General features: G+C 39.3%; 2 protein-coding genes across 2 annotated transcripts; both read right to left on the bottom strand.

Annotated features, from left to right (window-relative positions):
* Positions 1-474: 474 nt before the first annotated feature.
* On the bottom strand, positions 475-5,096 carry LOC121523966 (gastrula zinc finger protein XlCGF57.1-like). Its single transcript, XM_041809079.1, has 2 exons — positions 4,963-5,096; positions 475-2,382 (listed from the first exon to the last, which is right to left on the bottom strand). Exons 1-2 carry the CDS (start codon positions 4,985-4,987, stop codon positions 764-766), a joined length of 1,644 nt encoding a protein of 547 aa, XP_041665013.1. The 5' UTR covers positions 4,988-5,096; the 3' UTR covers positions 475-763.
* Positions 5,097-6,169: 1,073 nt separating this feature from the next.
* LOC121523482 (zinc finger protein 599-like) lies at positions 6,170-18,641 on the bottom strand. The gene is made up of 4 exons (XM_041808392.1): positions 18,515-18,641; positions 14,154-15,252; positions 11,767-11,801; positions 6,170-8,335 (listed from the first exon to the last, which is right to left on the bottom strand). The coding sequence occupies exons 1-4, from the start codon at positions 18,537-18,539 to the stop codon at positions 7,008-7,010; spliced, it is 2,487 nt and encodes an 828-aa protein (XP_041664326.1). The 5' UTR covers positions 18,540-18,641; the 3' UTR covers positions 6,170-7,007.
* Positions 18,642-19,442: the final 801 nt, after the last annotated feature.

The raw sequence follows: 19,442 nt of genomic DNA, 5'->3' as shown, positions 1-19,442 counted from the left end.
GGTGAACCCATCTTGCAATGATCCTGTCTGAACCATTTGGGCCCGGTTAGAAAGTGACAGGACCAATCAGCGACAAGGGGCAGTACTTTTGGGCACAGATGAGTCGTGACGTAAGCAAGCAGTGACAAGAGGCCGGTGAAATTAGTGTGGATGCTGCTTAAGTGCCAGTTTAATCAGAACTTGATGATACTTCTTTGTTCAAAGAAGAACAAAGAACAGCAGTGAGTTGTTTTCTTTTCAAAGATGAAAAAAGTTATGTACTGACATGTCTACAATTGTCAAGGTTCGTGTTATGCAGCTCTCTATGGAGTTTACTCCTTCGGTAGGGGCACAGCTCGGTAGCGGCTACGTCACATGTTTTGTTGGTCTGATTGGCCCGTAAAGATGTGACAGACAGAACGTCCATCCAATCACCCTTCAAGTTTTTTTTTTTTTTTTCAAAGGTTCTGCCCTTTCCCAAACACTGTCTATGAGTGATTTACCAGATGGATGTCTCCATCTGGCGTGCCAGGTTATCTTGTTTGAGTATGACAAAAAAAGTGCTTTTTACCTTGCAGGATTTGAATAACAAGCATTATTTGTAAAATACATAAATAAACAAGTATAAAAGTCATAAACCATCAGAAATTAAAAATACATATATAAAATTACATCAGTCATATGGTTTCTCTCTGTGTGAGTTCTTCTGCCTCTTCAAGAGATAATTCCAGATGAATGTATTACTTCACTCAGAGAGGTCTATCATATCACCAAAAGGCATTCATTAGTTTGCAGAGGTTAAATAATACTCATGTTCTTCATTCTCTTTCCAGTAAAATGAGTCTTCAGATTCAGGTTCAGAAAATTCTTCAGTCTTGACCTCAATCTCTGGTGGTAAATTTCTCTCTGGATCAAAGTTCCTGCCTGCTGCTGATCCTCTACAGTCCTCTCCATCGGCTCCTGTTTCATCCTCTTTTGTCCCCCCAGTTTTGTCCTGAAGAGGCTCTGAAGGTGGATTGCCTACACACTTGTGAAGTCTTAACTGATACAGCAAAGCAAACTTTTGGTCACAAACAGTGCAGTCAAAGCTATCCGTATCTCTGTGATGTGGCACGTCAGGTTTAGGATGATGATCCTTTTCAAATCTTTCAACACTGAAAGAGCTGCTGAAGGGTTTCTCTCCTGTGTGAAGGAGGGCCATATGAACTGTCAGACCACACCTCAAATTAAATATTTTGCCACACTCAGAGCAGCTGAATGGATTCTCTCCTTTGTGAATTCTGGTGTGTTTTGTCATAATTACTTTTCGGGAAAATCTTTTACCACACTCACAGCAGCTAAATGGTTTTTCTCCATTGTGAATTCTCATGTGTGCATTCAAACTGCCTTTCCGGGTAAAACTTTTGCCACACTCAGAGCAGCTGATTAAAGGCTGTTGTCCTCTGTGAATTTTCATGTGTTCAGTCATACTTCCTTTGCGGGTAAATTTCTGACCACACTCAGAGCAGCTGAAAGGTTTTTCTCCTTTGTGAATTATCATATGTGCAGTCACACTTCCTTTTTGGGTAAAGCTTTTCCCACACTCAGAGCAAGTAAAAGGTTTTTCTCTGGTATGAACTACCATGTGTCTGGCCATGCATGTTTCACGGTTAAATCTTTTGCCACATTCTAAGCAGACAAAGGGTTTCTCACCTGTGTGAATTCTCATGTGAACTGTAAGATGAGCATTTTGAGTGAATTTCTGATCACACTCAGAGCAGCTGAAGGGTTTCTCTCCTTTGTGAATCCTTCTGTGTAGAGTCATGCTTGCTTTATGGGTAAATCTTTTGCCACATTCAGAGCAGCTGAAGGGTTTCTCTCCCGTGTGAATTCTCATATGATCTGTAAGATGACGTATGTATTTCACTGTTTTGCCACACTCAGGGCAACTATGTGATTTCTTTTCATCCTTTTTTCTCTCTTTTGTAATGTTTTCCACTGAGTTTAAATCTGACTGGTCTTCTTTTGTCTCCCTCCAATCAGTGCTGTCATCAGTCTCAGGATCAGAGGAGTATTCAATCTTGACCCTAGTTTCTGGCTGTAAATCTCTCTCTGGATCAAAATACCTGGCTGCTTCTGGTATACAGTCCTCTCCATCAGCTCCTGTTTCCATCTGTTCAGTCTGTCTTTGATGAAGCTGTGAGGACTGAGGTATCTCCTCATCATCTTCACTCTTCACAGGGTCAGGACAAAAAGTGAACTTGAAGATCTCATCCTCCTCTAGCTCTTGAAGCTGCTCTCCTTCCAGTTTCTCTGGTTCATCTTTAATGTGCAGAGGCTCACTAATCTCCTGATTCAGACTGGACATCCACTCCTGCTGCTCAGGGTAAATCTCTTCTTTACACACTGTCAGGTACTGCGCCTCTTTAGGAAAAATTGAAATACAGAAACACTCAGTAAGGGAAGCTTATATCATATAAAAACAAAACTTGCCAACATGAAATATCATTTTGGATTTGCTGAGAAATGCATAACATGAGGAATCACAAGTCAAATTGCCAATGCAATATTAGATTATTTCCCCAAACAGTTTAGCCCTTGTAGATATTCAGTACTTAAGAGTAAACTTTAAATCAAATACTTGTAACCTTTAGGCTGGCCACGCACAAGACGATTTTAAAATGAAATGACTTTAAAACCATGGGGGATCACAAACTTCAGGAAAATTTCCAAAGATCTTTCATCTTTAATCCTCTGAACGCACACACTAGACGAGTCAGCCAGACTGTCAGATCACTGAAGACCACACACCTGCCAACCTGCCTACGACCTCATGTGATCACATGACTTCAGAAAAAACCCACGGATGTCTGTCGATACTGTCTTGCTGTCTCTCCACAACAGGCTGTCCTGGCATGCATTACAGGTGCAACAAAAATCATAAAACAAGGGAACAACTCAGGAAGAAATCCTGGCTGGAATTAAGGTACAGTTGTTTTTTTGGTTGTGAGTGATCAAAGTACGTATGATCCTTCAGGTGATGCTACCCGGTGTACTTGCTGTCATTGGTTGTTGTGGGTACTCCGTCAGCGGCACTACAACCTAGAATCATAAATACATGTTTGATATTTACGATACAGGGTCTGGGAGGCTACAATGCAATTTGGAGCAGTAAATGAACCGTGTTGACACCACACTCATGCAGACTACTCAGACAAATAATTGTTTGCGACAAGGCTCCAGTCGGTATACGCCCCCACAATCGTCAGGGGGGTCAAATCTAGCCTAAAATCGGGCTTAAAATCCTGTAGTGTGTGGCCGGCCTTACTTGAGTAAACTTAAAGACCAGGACTTTTACTTTTATTTAAGTACATTTTAACCAGAGTAACTGTACATTTCTTGAGTACAATAGTCATGTACTTTTTCCACATAGGTACTTCTTGAACATAGGGCACTTTCCTGGTGTGCCTACTCACTTTGGGGCCAGTAAGGTTTTATATTTTGCTGTTATGAGTGGTTATTTTTTATGCTCTTCTACTTGAGTAAGGATATGCCTTCTATGTTCACCCCTGACAACAAGAGAGTCTGTGAAAAAAAGAGTGAAATTGCATAATTTTATTCATCTATGACATCCATTACTTAGCTCTGTTATAGTATATAGATTTATCTAGATCCTTGCTGATGTGGATCTACCTGACTCCAACTTTAACGTTTACTAAAAATATATTTTATTATCATTATTATTATTATTATCATTATTATTACAACTATAATTATTAGGACTACTATAGTTATCTCATATCTTGAGGTAATTTAGTAGGACTACTATAGGTATCTCATATCTTGAGGTAATTTAAAAAAGATTCTAATTGCGATGCTATTTTCTCCTTAATATATTTTAGAAATATTTTTTCTTCACTGCCATTATTTTTTTTTGTTTTAAATCATTCAAACTTCTATAATAATACAGTTACATTGAATCCAAAAGCAATGCTACTTCAATGCTGTATTGATTAGAAATAAGTTAATGCTGGTCTTTCTTTAAATAGGGTATAGTCTTTATCTTAATATTAATTATTAATGCTGGTGTATTATATTAGGCGACAGCAGAGAGTACGGTCTAGACCTGCCCTGTTTGTTAAGAGGCTTGAGATTACTTTGGTTATAAACTGGCACTGTACAAATAAATATTGATGGATGGATTGATTGATTGATTGATTGATTGATTGATTGATTGATTGATTGATTGAATGATTGGTTAGTTGGTTGATTTAGTTTGGGGGAATAATTTTGTGGTGCTAGGAAAGGGACCAAAGGGAAAAAATGATGTTTTGTTGGATTTGAAAAGAAGTAAAAGGCTGGTCTGCACAAAAAAATACAGAGTCAAATTTTCTTCCCTGTATGCTACTGTTGCAGTAATAATAAAACAAGTAATGAAATATTTTAGCTTTCTGTAGAACTGTATTCATATTCTGGTGGTGATTTTACAGAACCGTGACCTTCATCTTTTTTTATCGTTCACATAAGTGTGGTATGTAAAAAAATGATGAAATACGGTGTATGATGCAACTATATCTATTGTAATTTTTTTGGCGGGTGCAACCACTGTTGATTTTGGCAGCTAGTTACGTCTGTGTTTACGTTCGCAATGCATGTGTAAGGGACAACCAAAAGTCTTTTTTATTCTGATTTCAAACTATGAAGAACTACAAATCCTCAAGTAACGACCACTAGCCCGTTAGCAGCCGAGGATGTGGCCCGCCCTATCAGCCCTGGTTATCTGCCGGATTTTCACTTCTAACAACAAATTCTACAATTTTTATTTCAATCATCACACATGAGTCAGTCAGAAAAGACATCTGAAAACCTGGAAAACAAAATGTAATCGTTATCAGAAGCTAGCTGCGACTAACACTGTGCTATGTGGATGTGACCGTTAGCTAAAGGCTCAGCTCTCTGAATCGTTTACGGTAAACAAGTTTAGAGAAGAAGAAAGAAACAAACCTGGAGGATCCTGAACCCCGGACATTTTACAAACATCCAAGAGTCTAAGAAAAAAAAGAGACAAGTCAAGTCGGGGCTAAATTCATGGATCTCTCCGCTCCTTTAGGTCCCTGGATCTTAGCCAACTTCGTCGCAGGAGCAAGCTTCCATGACCCGGAAGCAGAAACACCACTTCCTTTCGACGTTTCTGGCCTTCACAATAAAAGTGGGGCATCAAATATGCTCTGAATCAGAGATGGAAAAAGTACACAACTACTATATTCAGGTAAAAGTTCAGTTACACTGGCGTAAATTAACTTAAGTAAGAGTACTGGTCTATAAATCTTCTCAAGTAAAAGAAAAAAGTACCTACATCAGTTTACTTTGACTTCTGAGTAGCAGCTGAGGAGCCATAGAGTAAATCTTACCTTTTCTTTTTGACAATTACAACAAGTGAAAATATATCCAACCAGATTGTTCAAGTAAAGTCCCACCACAGAAAAAACACAGAAAAACCTGCAGTGCTAATCGGACTCATAGAGTTAGGTTTAACACTTTAAAAGTGTCTATATTGCTCCACACTACATATAGTTAAACTACATTTTTGAAAGAGTAATATTACATTATAAAAAAGCTGTAGTAACCTTTGAAAATGGTGGCAAGGGGAGTGTCCCCTTGCAAGAATAAGCAAATTCTATTTACTCATAATTTTGTATTTGAATGACATTGAACTCATAATTCAAGTTAGAAAAATGCTTCTAATTATGTTTAGGTCATGATCTCAGGTATTTGATGGCATGCATGGTATTCATGTTTCTATGAAAGAATATTTCAACATTTGGACATTAAGAAAAAGCAAGTTCATTGAAAAAAAACTACATTTAAAGAACTAAGATAATGAAATTGTAACACATTCTCGCATCACATAATGAAGCATTTTGCTGATCAATTTTATTAAACAACAAAAGCAAGTGTGGTTTTTGGAAGTGATTTGTCAATTAAATTAGTATTTCTTAATCTCATCTCATGTAAAATTTTGGATTGATATCTGTTTATGTGAGAAATTAAACAAAGGATTAGTTTGTGTAATATGAGGTCTCATTCCAAAATTAGTGAAATCTCTGACAGGAAACATTTAGAATTTTAATAGATGTGCACAAACAAACCACTTGGTTTTTATATGAATATTTATTACAAATAAATGATAAGATAACAGGTGATCAAATAAGCAGTGGTTATTTAGGTACTAACCTGAGTAGCACAGGCTAGCACTGCCGGAGTGTTTGAATGGCAGAGCTTGTTGGTGGCTAAAATTCAAGCCAAAGATGTGAATAAACACCTTCTCTCCAAACAAACGCTTTTAGTGTGGCTCTTTGCTCTTGTTTTATTAAAGAACTGTGGTCTAAGTCAGATTAAACTGCTGCTTTAGGAGGAACCTCAACTAAATTTCAGGTGTTGTTATTTTTCATACTTTTGCAAAAATGTATAAAATTTCAGTTTCACTTTGTAATTATGGGCACTGAGTGTAGATTGGGAAAAAAAAAATTAAAAAACAGAAGCATCAGGCTGCAACATAAACTGAAAATGTGAAGTGGGTCTGAATATTTTCTGAATGCACTGTATGTAACATAAAAATAACAGCAACTTCAACCTACATGCTTTATTCCGGAGAAAAAGAAAACAATCTTGTAGCAAAAACAGCACTCAATAATTACACAAAAAAGTAATTGTCCTAACAAGATCATTCAAGACCATGTTGCAAAAATGAGTACACTCCAATGAAAGTCTTGGAAGCAAAGCTAAATTTTAGACCACAAAATTCTAATGAACAAGAATCCAACCACAGGTGAGTCTAATGATTCATTATCAGGTGACACAAACTTTGACACGACTAACTATAAAACTTATTCACAGTTTCTTTTTTTTCTTTTCTTTTTTGTTCCATCGCAGACAGCATGAAATGGGAAGGGGTATTCTTTGTAAAGTAAGTTCACAATTTTTGAAAGAGGACACAATAATGATCTGAATCTCAGGTTCAGAAAAGGCTTCAGGATTAAGCTCAGTCTCTAAAGTAGCTGTGTGTGAAATCTCATATGTTTAGTCAAGCTTCCTTTTTGTGTAAATCTCTGACCACACTCTAAGCAGCCGAAGGGTTTCTCTCTGGTGTGAACTACCCTGTGTCTGTTAAAGCCCCTTTGATCGCTAAATCTTTTGCCACACTCAGAGCAGCCAAAAGGTTTTTCTCCTGTGTGAATTCTCATGTGTACTGTCAAACTTCCTTTTTGGGTAAATCTCAAACCACACTCGGAGCAGCTAAAGGGTTTCTCTCCAGTATGAACTGCTTTGTGTCTGTTAAAACCCATTTGATCTCTAAATCTTTTGCCACAATCAGTGCAGCCAAAAGGTTTTTCTCCTGTGTGAATTCTCATGTGAGCTGTCAGATGACTGTTTTGTGTAAATCTCTGACCACACTCAGAGCAGTGAAAGGGTTTCTCTCCAGTGTGCATTCGCATATGTTTTTTAAGGAGATATTTGAATTTAAATTTCTTCCCACACCCAGAGCAGCTGAAAGGGTTCTCTTCTGAGTGAATTCTCCTATGACTTGTAAAGGACCATTTGTTTTTATATTGCTTTCCACACTCAGAACAGATGAAGAGTTTATCTCCTGTGTGAATTCTCATATGTTCCCTAAGGGACCAGTGGTGTTCAAATCTTGTTCCACACTCAGAGCAGCTGAAAGGTTTCTCTCCTGTGTGAATTCTCATATGTTCTGTAAGGGACCATTTGTGTTTATATCTCTTTCCACACTCAGAGCAGCTGAAAGGTTTTTCTCCCGTGTGAATTCTCATGTGTTTTATAAGTTGGCTTTTGTAAATAAAGCTTTCACCACACTCAGAACACATGTACAATTTCTTCTCAGTCTCTGCTCTCTCTTTTGGGATTGTTTCTACTGAGTTTGAACCTGACTGGTGTTCTGTTGCCTCTCTCCAGTCAGTGCTGTCATCAGTCCCAGGATCGGATGAGTATTCAGTCTTGACCTCAGTCTCTGGTTGTAAATCTCTCTCTGGATCAAAGTAACTGGCTGCCTCTGCTCCACCACAGCCCTCTCCTGTTTCCATCTGTTGCGTTTGACTTTGACAAAGCTGTGAGGACTGAGGTTTCTCCTCCTCTTCATCACTCCTAACAGGGACTGGAACAAAAGTGAACTTGATGATACCATCCTCCTCTGCTCCTTGAAGCTGCTCTCCCCCCTGACTGCTCCATTCTTCCTCTGGCTCCTCTTTAATTTGCATAGGCTTGCTTTTTTCTTGGTTCAAACTGGAGCTCCTCTCCTGCTCCTCAGAGGAGATTTCTTCTGTACTCACTGACAGCTGCTGGACCTCTTCGTGGAAAACTAAAACACAGAAACACACAGTAAGGGAAACTGATTTCATATTTTAACAAAAAACTTTAAATAGTGAATATTGAAATTTATAGTTGTTCAAGGCCTTTAGCCAAGTACCAATATGTTCAAAACTTACATTACATATGTACAAAGCACAGCACTGTTTCCTCTAGTTTATGGGCAATGAAAAGGGATTTCATTGATATTTGTGTTATCTATTTACCTATCTATTAGTGGTGTAACATATTTGTATTTGTATTCATCACAAACTGTCACAGCAGTCCAGCAGGGGTTCTCTACTGTAAAACGGTGGATTGCCTCCTCCAGGTGGGGAGTGTCTTTGCCCCAAGTGAAGGAGTTTAAGTATATAAGGCTCTTTTTCAGGAGTGAAGGTATAATGGACCAAGGCATTGACAGACTGACTGATGCAGCAATGGCAGCATTGCAGACATTGTACCAGACCATTGTGGGGAAGAGGGAGCTGAGCTGGAAGGCAAAGCTCTTAATGTACTGTTCAATCTTTGCCCCACCCTGACCTACGATCATGAACTCTGGGTAATGATCTAAGAATGAGATCCCAAACAGTTACAGCAGCAGAAGTGTCAGCAGCAGCCGGGGAAAATTATTCTGCAGCATCCTCAACAGCTGACCGAAGGACTTTCTCAGCACACAGAAGGTCCTAAACAAGAGTCAGACGTACACCCTCCACATCCTGATCAAAAAACACATTCACAAAAACAAACAGAAAATCTACTCCTGTTGTGAGAATTTCAAAAAAGCATTGCATTATGTTCTATTTCTAAAATACATTGAAAAGGGAGAAGGAGGTTAAGTCTACGACATTATTAACACTGTGTATACTAATATGAAGTTTGCAGTTAAAATTGGAGAAATGGAAACTAGACTTTTTCTACCATAGTTGAGAGATGAAACAGGGCTGCAGTCTCAGCCCCATCCTGTTTAATATTTACATCGATGAACTGGCTAACTCTCAGGAACAATCAGACACACCTAGTGTCACCCTCTCTGACTCGGACATCAGATGCCTAGATGAGATGATCTGATACCGCTGGCTCCATCCAAGGAGGCATTACAACAGCAACTAGCTCATCTGCAAAACCTCTATCAGATCTAAATTTAGAAAAAAATCAAAATTCCGATATTCCAGAATCGATCCAGAGGTAAGGGAAACCAACAGAGATTTACTTTAGGATCCACGGAAATAGAACACACACATGCATACACATATTTAGGACTAAAAATCACTCACACAGGAAATTTTAATCTAGCTGTGAGTGAGCTCAGAAAGAATGGGAGAAATGTCATCATCTACCAATCAGAATCTGACTCCAAATCTTTAAATCAGTAATCAAACCAATATTACTATGGTAGTGAAGGGTGGTGTCCTTTTACAATTCTAAATGATGACATATAGGACAAACACCCCATAGAGACCCTGCATACAGAGATCTGTAAGAGTATTGTCAGTTTTCACAGAAACACCACCAACAATGGGTGCAGAGCAGAATTGGGCCAATATACACTCTTAATCCCCATCCAAAAAAGAGCCATCAGATTTTACAAACACCATAAGACCAATGACCCCAGCTCCTCCCATCAAAAAGCTCTACTTTACCAATAGGAGACCCTGGAGAAGAGCCCCCTCAGGCACCTGATCCTGAGGCTCAGCTCACATTACAGTATGAAGCCTCAGGACGGCCCTGACACCATCCCAACCAATCAGATTGTAGAGAGAGAGAGAGAGAGAGAGAGAGAGAGAGAGAGAGAGAAAATTATAATAACTATTTGACAAGCACAACAAGGACTCAAAGTAAACTCCAGTGTTATTGGGCTCTAAACCAGTGGTTCTCAACCTTGGGGTCGGGAATCCATTGGGGGTTGTGAGACACTGAGAGGGGTCTCCAGACGCCTTAAGGCCGGCTCAGACTACACGATTTTTTTGGTCGTTCACGATGGCACCATGCCAGACTGTGCAACCAAAATCTTGTCCCGTCTTGGCCGACAGCCTGGCCACACTACAAGAGTGATCCAGATCGCTCAGCGTATGCTGACGTCACCACCATCTCCGCCACTGAGTGTGAGTTCACAGGTTGTCGGGGGGCGGGCCAAAGAGTGTCAATCACTCTACATCAGGAGCGCTCTGTGTGATTGTAGCAGTCTTTTGCTCAAAAACGGAAAATAAGAAGCAATGATGGATTGGATTATGGATAATAAGTATGGATGTATCAAGAGGAGGACAATATGGCCTGGCTCTCCTTCAGATAGAACTTAAGGTATGCATGTGATAACGTAAAAAAAAAAAAAACAAACAAAATTCACATAGTTTTAGGAAATAAAAGGGGATAAAACTGGTAAATCTTGTGAATGATGATACAAAAATAAAGAGCAAATGTTCTCCTGTTGTTAGACGTCAGGATTCACGTCGTTGACGTCAGGTCAGGGTGTCAAACTAGACAACCATGTACGAAAAATTCTGACATGCTAGTCTTGTTGAATCGTGGTCATGAGGAATCTTAAGGAGTCTTGAACGCATTGTTAATTATTTCACACTACAAGACGGTTTGTCGTTCCTGACTCTCAAAATCAGGCCCGAATTTTGACGACGAGCTGCGACATCACAGTCGGGCTTAAATCTGGCTGAATTTGTGTAGTCTGAGCCGGTCTTAAAAGAAACTAAGAATATTTTTTTAAACTACACTGTTGCCACTTTGAACCAATTTTGCAAAGCTTTAACCCGTTTCATCACTTTTTCAGTCCAATTTTGGCACATTCTTGCCACTCAAAACCAATTTATGTCAAATTTGAAACCTTTATCACCACTTTTTTTGCCCGTTTTTGCCCCTTCTAAACCAATTCTTGCCACTTTCTGCCTATTGTTGGCTCTGTTGACCCATTATTGCCAATATTAACCCCAATTTGTATGCCCTTTTTAACCACATTTCACTATTTGATATGACTGTTTTTGCCAGTTTAACCCATTTCAGCCAATTTCTGCTTCAGCAAACCCTTCTATGCCACTTTATAGCAATTTTTGCCACTTTAACCCCTTTTTGCAGTTGTTTGGTGATTTTTTTTACACTTCTAACCCATTTCTGCTACTTCTAAAATCCAATTTCACCACCTTATCCACCATTTTGTTGCAATTATTAACACATTTTAATTCCATTTTTAAGAAAAAGGATTTATATTTTTAAGAGGTCTACTCACTACACAAATGAATAAAAAATATATTTGTTTCTTTGATAAGAGTAGTTATTATTCAGGTGAAATATAAAATATGGATACCACAATTTAACTTTACAACAGAGCATGATTTTGCTGACCCCCAGTTTGGTTGGGCCCCAAAAAGCTCTCTCCTTTATCCCCCCTTATGGGCAGCCCTGTCTGCACTGCACATGTTCATGGTTGTGTTTAGCCACCTTCAGGTGCAGTGGGGGTCCCTGGTCTTTGGTCCCTTTATTTCGGGGGTCACGGGCTGAAAAGGTTGAGGGGCACTGCTGTAAACAGACAGGACACTGTAGCAGATTATTCAAGCACAGTAACTGATCAGAAACTGAGGAAGACATAGACCGTGTACAGACTCAGTGATCACTGTCTGAACATACAGACAGCTTGAAAATATTTTGATCTCCCTAAGGGGGGAGGGGGGATGGGAACCACTGTGTTAAAGCTAAAACTGAATGTGAAAAATTGCCAGAATTCCTCCGTGTCTGACGCTGTCACTCAAAAACAGAGCTAACCAGTTAGCAGCCGAGATTATGGCACACACGAACGAATAATAAAGCTGCCGTCATAAATACCAAAATAAGGAATCACATTAGACAAGTAATCATCAACTAGACATCAGGTGGTTCTCGAATTCGGAGAACAAAGTACTTTTCTTATCAGAAGTTAGCTGCGGCTTAAAATGTGCTACATGTAGATGTGAACGTTAGCTACGGGATCAGCTCTCTGAAACACGTAAACAAGTTTGGAGAAGAAGAAAGAAAACAAACCTGAAAGTCCATGAAACCCGGACATTTCACACACATCCAAGAGCCAAAAAAGGAAGAGCAAAGTCAAATCTGAACACGTATCAGGTAGCTCTCCTCTGTCAGGACGCTGGATGTTCTAAACACGCTAACTGAGCTTGGTTGGTAAGTGCCCCGGAAACAAAATTACCACTTCCTGTGCACGCTTCTATCCTCCAGAGTAAAGGTAGAGTTTCAAACATGCTATTTTGGAATACACACATAACACGTCATTATTTGGATGAACCTATATCGACAGAAAGAAAAAAAAAAAAAATATATATATATATATATATATATATATATATATATATATATATATCTATATTTATCAGCTCTAAAACCAAGGATTTTGCTAACTCATGATTCTATATACTGATGTTAAATTTCAAAATTTGAAAAATCAAAATGCTTCTTATTGTCGTCACATGAAAGCCCACAGGAATTACCAAAAGACTCTGAATGAAAGCCAAGCAGGGTTTCATGTGTTTTGCAATGAGGGGAGTATCCTGTCTAGCCACTCTGCTCAGATCAGTGGAGGGCAGCAGTGATTTCTGTCCCTCTGGGACTTTGTCCCATCTCCACACAGGATCTCTGGAGCTCAGTCAGAGTAACCATCAGGTTCTTGTTTACCTCTCTTATAAAGAACCTTCTACACTGATTGCTCATGATGGCTGGGACACCAGCTCTTGGAAGAGAAATTGTCCAAGACATTAAGATTACATGAAATGCATTTTTAACAACAGTTGTTACACAAAAAGGGGAGAGCATGGCTGTTAAAAGATATCTGAATTCAAAAGGATACAACACAAGGAATCCATTAGTTTGGTATAGTTGTGGAAAACATGTCTATTTGACACTGTAGCCTCTGGTATCCTTGTCGTGTCTGAGTTCTGACCAGAAAGAAAAACCTACGTCTCATCGGACTCAGTTCTAACATCAGTACAGTTATGTTACTATAATTCCAAGTCATTAAAGAGATTAAGAACACTTCATGTATTTTTAAAAACAGAGAGCTTGATTTATAAATGACAGCTGAATATAAAGGATTACATTTTAATCTTTTTCTATTTCTTTCATCATATTCTGGCTGACAGTTTCTAAAAGTCTAGCAGTATATGTTACAAAAGAAGGAATTCATTATTTTGGTATAGTTGTGGAAAACATTTCTATCTGACTCTATAGGATCCGGTATTTTTGCAGTGTCTGAGCAGAAGTTGGTCTGGTAATATGAAGAATGAAAGACAAAGGGAAGGTTTTGTGGTTTTTAAGTGCTTTTTATCTCTAAAGATTTTAACAATCATTGTAAAAAGAACAAATAACAGAAAAACGATCTAAAACATTCTGAAATCATCAACATTGAAAGTGAAATAATACAATACCACAACCAGAGTGGTTTCTCAGTAGTGTTTTATATAATCACTGAAAGAAATTCACATTTTCTTAGAGGTGCACAATGCTGATGTCAGTCTCAGGTTCACAAAAGCCTTTGGTATTGATTTCAGTGTTGCGATGTAAATGTCTTTGAATTTCTGCTTCTGGCTGTTTTTGATCCTGTATGATGAGCCACATAGCTGTCAGATTAAACTAACGTAATCATTCATCACACTAAGAACAGCTGAAGAGTTTCTCTTTCATAAGAATTCTCACGTGTTGTATCAGATAACCTTACTTATGAAACATTTAATCACACTCAAGACAACTTAACTTTTTTCCATTCAAATCAGATTACATCCCTCAGTAAATGTTTTGTCACAGAAGTAGCAGCAAAAGGATCTTTCTATGTGTGGAGTCTCATATGTCTGGCCACGCTTCCTTTTTGTGTAAATCTCATACCACACTCTAAGCAGCAGAATGGTTTTTCTCTGGTGTGAACTACGCTGTGTCTGTTTAAACCTTTTTGATCAATAAATCTTTTGTCACACTCAGAGCAGACAAAAGCTTTAACTCCTGTGTGAATTCTCATGTGAGTCTTCAAACTTCCTTTATGTGTAAATCTCTGACCACACTCAGAGCAGCTAAAGAGTTTCTCTCCTATGTGAACTGCTTTGTGTTTGTTCAAAACTTCCAGGCTGTAAAATGTTTTGCCACACTCAGAGCATCCAAAAGGTTTCTCTCCTGTGTGAATTCTCAAATGAGCTTTAAAATTGTGCTTATTTGTAAAACTTTTTCCACATTCAGAGCAGTGAAAGGGCTTCTCTCCCGTGTGACATCTGATATGGGTTTTAAGGGAGCATTTGTATTTAAATCTCTTCCCACACTCAGAGCAGCTGAAGGGTTTTTCTCCCGTGTGAGTTTGCATATGTTGTTTCAGGGACCATTTGTATTTAAAACTCTTTCCACACTCAGAACAGCTAAAGGGTGTCTCTCCAGTGTGACTTTTCATATGGTGTTTAAGTTGGCTTTTGTCTGTAAATGTTTTACAACACTCAGAGCAGATATGCAATTTCTTCTCAGTCTTTGCTCTCTCTTTGGGGATTTTTCCCACTGAGCTTGAACATGACTGGTGTTCTGTTGCCTCCCTCCAATCAGTGCTGTCATCAGTCCCAGAATCAGATGAGTCTTCAGTCTTGACCTCAGTCTCTGGTTGTAAATCTCTCTCTGGATCAAAGTACCGGGCTGCCTCAATTTTTATGTGATGAAGCTGTGAGGACTGAGGTTTCTCCTCATCATCTTCACTCTTCACAGGGACAGGAACAGAAGTGAAGTTGATAATATCATCTCCCTTTGGTCCTTGAAGCTGCTTTCCCCCCTGAATGCTCCATTCTTCCTCTGGCTCCTCTTTAATTTGCAGAGGCTTGCTTATTTCTTGGTTCGAACTGGAGCTCCTCTCCTGCTTCTCAGAGGAGATCTCTTCTGTACTCACTGACAGCTGCTGGACCTCTTCATGAAAAACTAGAATACAGAAACACACAATTAGGGAAACTGATTTGTATTTAAGAAAAAAAGATGTTGAAGAGTAAATAATGACATTCATATTTTCTTTAGGCCCATTTAGCCAAATACCAAAATGTTCAAAACTACCACAGATGAAAAAGAAGACGCTAATAGAAATGGAAATATATGACAACAAGTAAAGAGTGTCTATGGATGCTCTGATGAATCATGACTGTCAGTGAAGTATCAAACACTTCAAAAACAACAGGTGGTACCACTGCTTTTGTACATGTTAAACCTGTGACTGGAGACTGGTAGGACCAGAGCATGACCCACATTTGAATACAATATATGAGTAAAAAGCTCAATGTATCATGAGCCAAATATCATATAATAAATGCAGCAGTATTTGAGCAGAGTTTGAAATGTCCTCTAATTTCCAACAGAACAAAATCAAACACAGGTGTAGCATGCCTTATTATCAGAAATAATTCTTAACGCTTTTTACGCTTAAATCATAACATTTTTAAAATGTTCACGCTTCCTCTGCTTGATGGACAATGAAAAGGTGGATTGCTCCCTCCAGGTGGAGAGTGTGTATTTGCCCCAAGTGAAGGACTTTAAGTATGTAAGGTCTTTTTAAAAGTGAAGGTAGAAAGGATCTTGAGATTGAAAGGCAAAGTAATGCAGCAGTGGCATTACTGCAGACATTGTACCAGACAATTGTGGTGAAGAGGGAGCTGAGCTGGTAGACAAAGCTCTCAATTTACTGTTCGATCTTTGTCCCCACGCTCACCTATGGTTACAACCTTTGGGTAATGACCCATAGGATGAGACTGTTGGTTCAAGAGGTCGAAATGAGATTCCTTATGAGGGTGGCTGGTAGGGGTGTGTATTGGCAAGTATCTGGCAATATGATACGTATCCCAATATAGGGTTGCCGATATCGATATATTACGATATATTGCGATACTGTGAGCAGGGTGATATATTGTGATATTTATATATATTTGTATGTAACAGCTATGCAATATTAACCTAATATGGAATATAACAGAATAAACCTATTAATAAAAATGTATAAAAATTATATGTATTGTATATAAATAAAAATATAGTGTATTATAAAATATATGGTCCTGGATGCAATCTGAAGATGAGGATTTTTCCCATTTTTTGAAGTGAATTAAAATGCTTTTGGGATTATTATGAAAAAAAAATGAAAAAGTAAATCAATATAGAGTAAATGTACTCAATTATTTTATATTTCAGGGTATATCAGCTTGTATGTCTTTATGTAATGAGAAGGTGCTTGTGGAGGGACACTATGGGACACTATGGGACACAAGCTGATCCTCATATAGGACATGACGTGACGGGCCAGTGTTTTGATCGTATTACGGAAGCCGTCATTACTAACGTTCACTACACGGCACAGGTCCTTACAAATTAAAAAAAAGTACTGACTGTATTTATGGTTGCATGAGTAAAATTCAGCGGTAGCTTTAGCAAGTTTCTCTCATGTCAGCTGTTACCTGCTAAGCTATCGCTGTGTTGTCAGGTCCATCGTGTTGTCTGAGTACTTCACTCTGGTGTGGCATATCTTACAAACGCCTTGACTCCTGTATAAGTCTGTACAGTCTTTAATGTTTTGGAAGCCAAAATAAGTCCACATATCAGCTACATATGCAGCAGACACTGCACTGCTGTGTCGGCCAACAACCGGCTCGCTCAGACCAGAAGTCCCGCGTGATCTCATCATCTAAGCAGAGGAGAAAAGGGAACAGTCAACTGCTTGCTGCCAGCTGGTGGTGCCTGCTGCCACCTAGTGGTCAGGGGGTGAAATTACACTGCAAACCACCACACTAACAAAGTAAGTCATTCATTTTAAAATATCGATACAGTATTGCACTGCGAAATATCAGTGTATCAATATTTTCTTACACCCCTAGTGGCTGGGCTCAGGATGCGCCTCCCTATGGAGGTCTTGGTCTTGGTCATGGTCTACAACTGCTAAGGTGCTTGGTCAATGCTCTGAACTTCCACTAGCATTAATGTAAACACTAAAACTGTGTGGCGGGAGCATCATAGAATGGGTTTCCATAGCCAGCAGCCTCACATCACCAAGTTCAATGCCAAGCGTCCAATGGAGTGGTGTAAGACACATCGACACTGGACTGTGGAGCAGTGGAGATGAATTCTGTGGAGTGATGAATCACATTTCTCTGTTTGGCAGTCAGATGGGTGAGTCTGTGTTTGGTGAATGCTGTGAGAACGTTACCGGCCTGACTGCAGTGTGCCAAACTCTGAAGTTTGGTGCAAGCGGGATACTGGAATGGGGCTGTTTTTACGGGTTTGGGCTTGGCACCTTCTCTCCAGTGAAGGCCAATGCTAATGTTTCAGCATACCAAGACAATTTGGACTATGCTATGCTTCCAACTTTGTAGCAACAGCTCAAACATTATTTTTAAGGAAATTTCCAATATTCCTTATATTTCTAATGCCTCATAAATGTTCTGTTAAGTCATTCAAGGTCCCAGGTCAAGATGTACTGTCAGGAGCGGAGACTCTAGGCGTCTCTCCTCTTCTCCTGGGTTGATAGTCTAAACTCACATTCTTGAGTTAGATAAAATGCTGTTTGTTCCTATAGTCAAGGATTGTTTCCTTACAGCTTGTGTGCCAGTCAGAGACAGTCTGGCTCCAGTATGTCAGAGTCTGACCAAGACTAGTAAACAGCTCAACTCAAGTCATCTCGTCTCACGTGTCTTTCTCTCGCCTCAGTTTTGGGAGTCAAAGGCCTGAGCAAAATACGATGCTTTGCAGAGCAGATTTGGCATTTTTTCATGGGCGCAATGCACATACACAGCTCAGCTCCAAATTCAAACTGGTATCAAATGAAGCTGAAATGTAACTTACATACACTTTGATAGGGATAAGTTCGTTGCACGCTGTATTAAAGCTGCAACTGAATGAGAAGCATCGCGAGAATTCCTCTATGTCTGACGTCATCACTCACAACAAACGGCTAGCCAGTTAGCTGCCGAGGTTATGGCACACATAAACAAATAAGGTCCAACTTCCGTCATTATTATTACTCAAAATAAGGAATCACATTAGACAAATGTTATAGAATGGTTGTCGAATTCGGGGGACAAAGTGATATTCTTATTAAAAGTTAGTTGATGCTTAAAATATGCTACACGTGGATGTGAACGTTAGCTACAGGATCAGCTCTCAGAAACACAGCAAACAAGTTTGGAGAAGAAGAAAGGAAACAAACCTGAAAGTCCCTGAGACCCGGACATTTTACAAACATCCAAGAGTCAAAAAAGAGGGAGGAAAGTCAAACCTGGACACCTTTCTGGGGTAGCTTTCCTCCGTTAGGACACTGGATGTTCTAAACACGCAAAGTGAGCTCGGCTGGTAACTGCCGTCATGACCCGGAAGCAAAATGACCCCTTCCTGTGCACGCTTCTGTCTTCCAGAATAAAGGTAGGCTGAATCTCAAATTCCCCACGAACCCCTGAATCCTTATTGACTCAACTGACTGCACCTGAAAAGTGATTGAGTTCATGAGGCTGCAGTAGAAACAGGAATGGGACAGTCGGCATCCTGCAGAGCTTAAAACAAAGATAAAAAAAAACAAGCGTGCCTCACTTACAGACTTATTTTCTCAGTGGAGGCTTTTTTCTATATAACATACTTACAGGAAAAATACTTCTTTTTGCAACGTCCACCCCTTTTTTGCACCTTCCATGTTTTGTTTACAATTTCGCCCATACGTCATAATGCAATGAACTATGGGTAATTCCCTCAAGCTAAGTCTGCAGAGATGCCCACTCACGGAAAGGGTGCATGAAAGGCTCAAAAAGTCAGCAAGAGATCCCTCACGGACTTTATGATTTGACAGTGGGACAGCCCTAAACCCTCACAGACTTAGCGGGGGCGCGCCTCATAGTCAGTGAGTGAGTGTGGACATTGGGATTGGGCTAGAGTTTCAAATATGCTTTCTCAGAATACACATTTAACATGTCAAAATTTAGATGGACCTTTATCGCCAGACAGAAAAAAGCAAATATATCTTAAATCAGCTTTTACACCAAGGATGTTGTTTACTCGTGATTTTATTTTCTGATTTCAAAATTCAAAATTTGAAAAACAAAAATGTTTCTCATCGTCGTCGCATGAAAGCTCACAAGGAATTAACA

Source organism: Cheilinus undulatus, linkage group 16 (assembly GCF_018320785.1).
Source record: "Cheilinus undulatus linkage group 16, ASM1832078v1, whole genome shotgun sequence".
Classification (NCBI taxonomy): domain Eukaryota; kingdom Metazoa; phylum Chordata; class Actinopteri; order Labriformes; family Labridae; genus Cheilinus; species Cheilinus undulatus.
The sequence above is the reverse complement of the archived record's forward strand: the minus strand, read 5'-3'. Positions and strand labels throughout refer to the sequence as shown.

What these genes read in the sequence shown, in the direction of transcription:
- LOC121523966 (XM_041809079.1), bottom strand. Translation starts at nt 4,987, where the DNA reads ATGTCCGGGGTTCAGGATCCTCCAG. An exon ending in CGGGGTTCAGGATCCTCCAG is followed by an intron (nt 2,383 to 4,962) that starts GTTTGTTTCTTT and finishes TTTTTCCTAAAG; the next exon opens with AGGCGCAGTACCTGACAGTG.
- LOC121523482 (XM_041808392.1), bottom strand. Translation starts at nt 18,539, where the DNA reads ATGTCCGGGTCTCAGGGACTTTCAG. An exon ending in GGAAGCGTGGCCAGACATAT is followed by an intron (nt 11,802 to 14,153) that starts GAGACTCCACAC and finishes CCCGAAATAAAG; the next exon opens with GGACCAAAGACCAGGGACCC. An exon ending in GACCCCCACTGCACCTGAAG is followed by an intron (nt 8,336 to 11,766) that starts GTGGCTAAACAC and finishes TCTGTGTTTTAG; the next exon opens with TTTTCCACGAAGAGGTCCAG.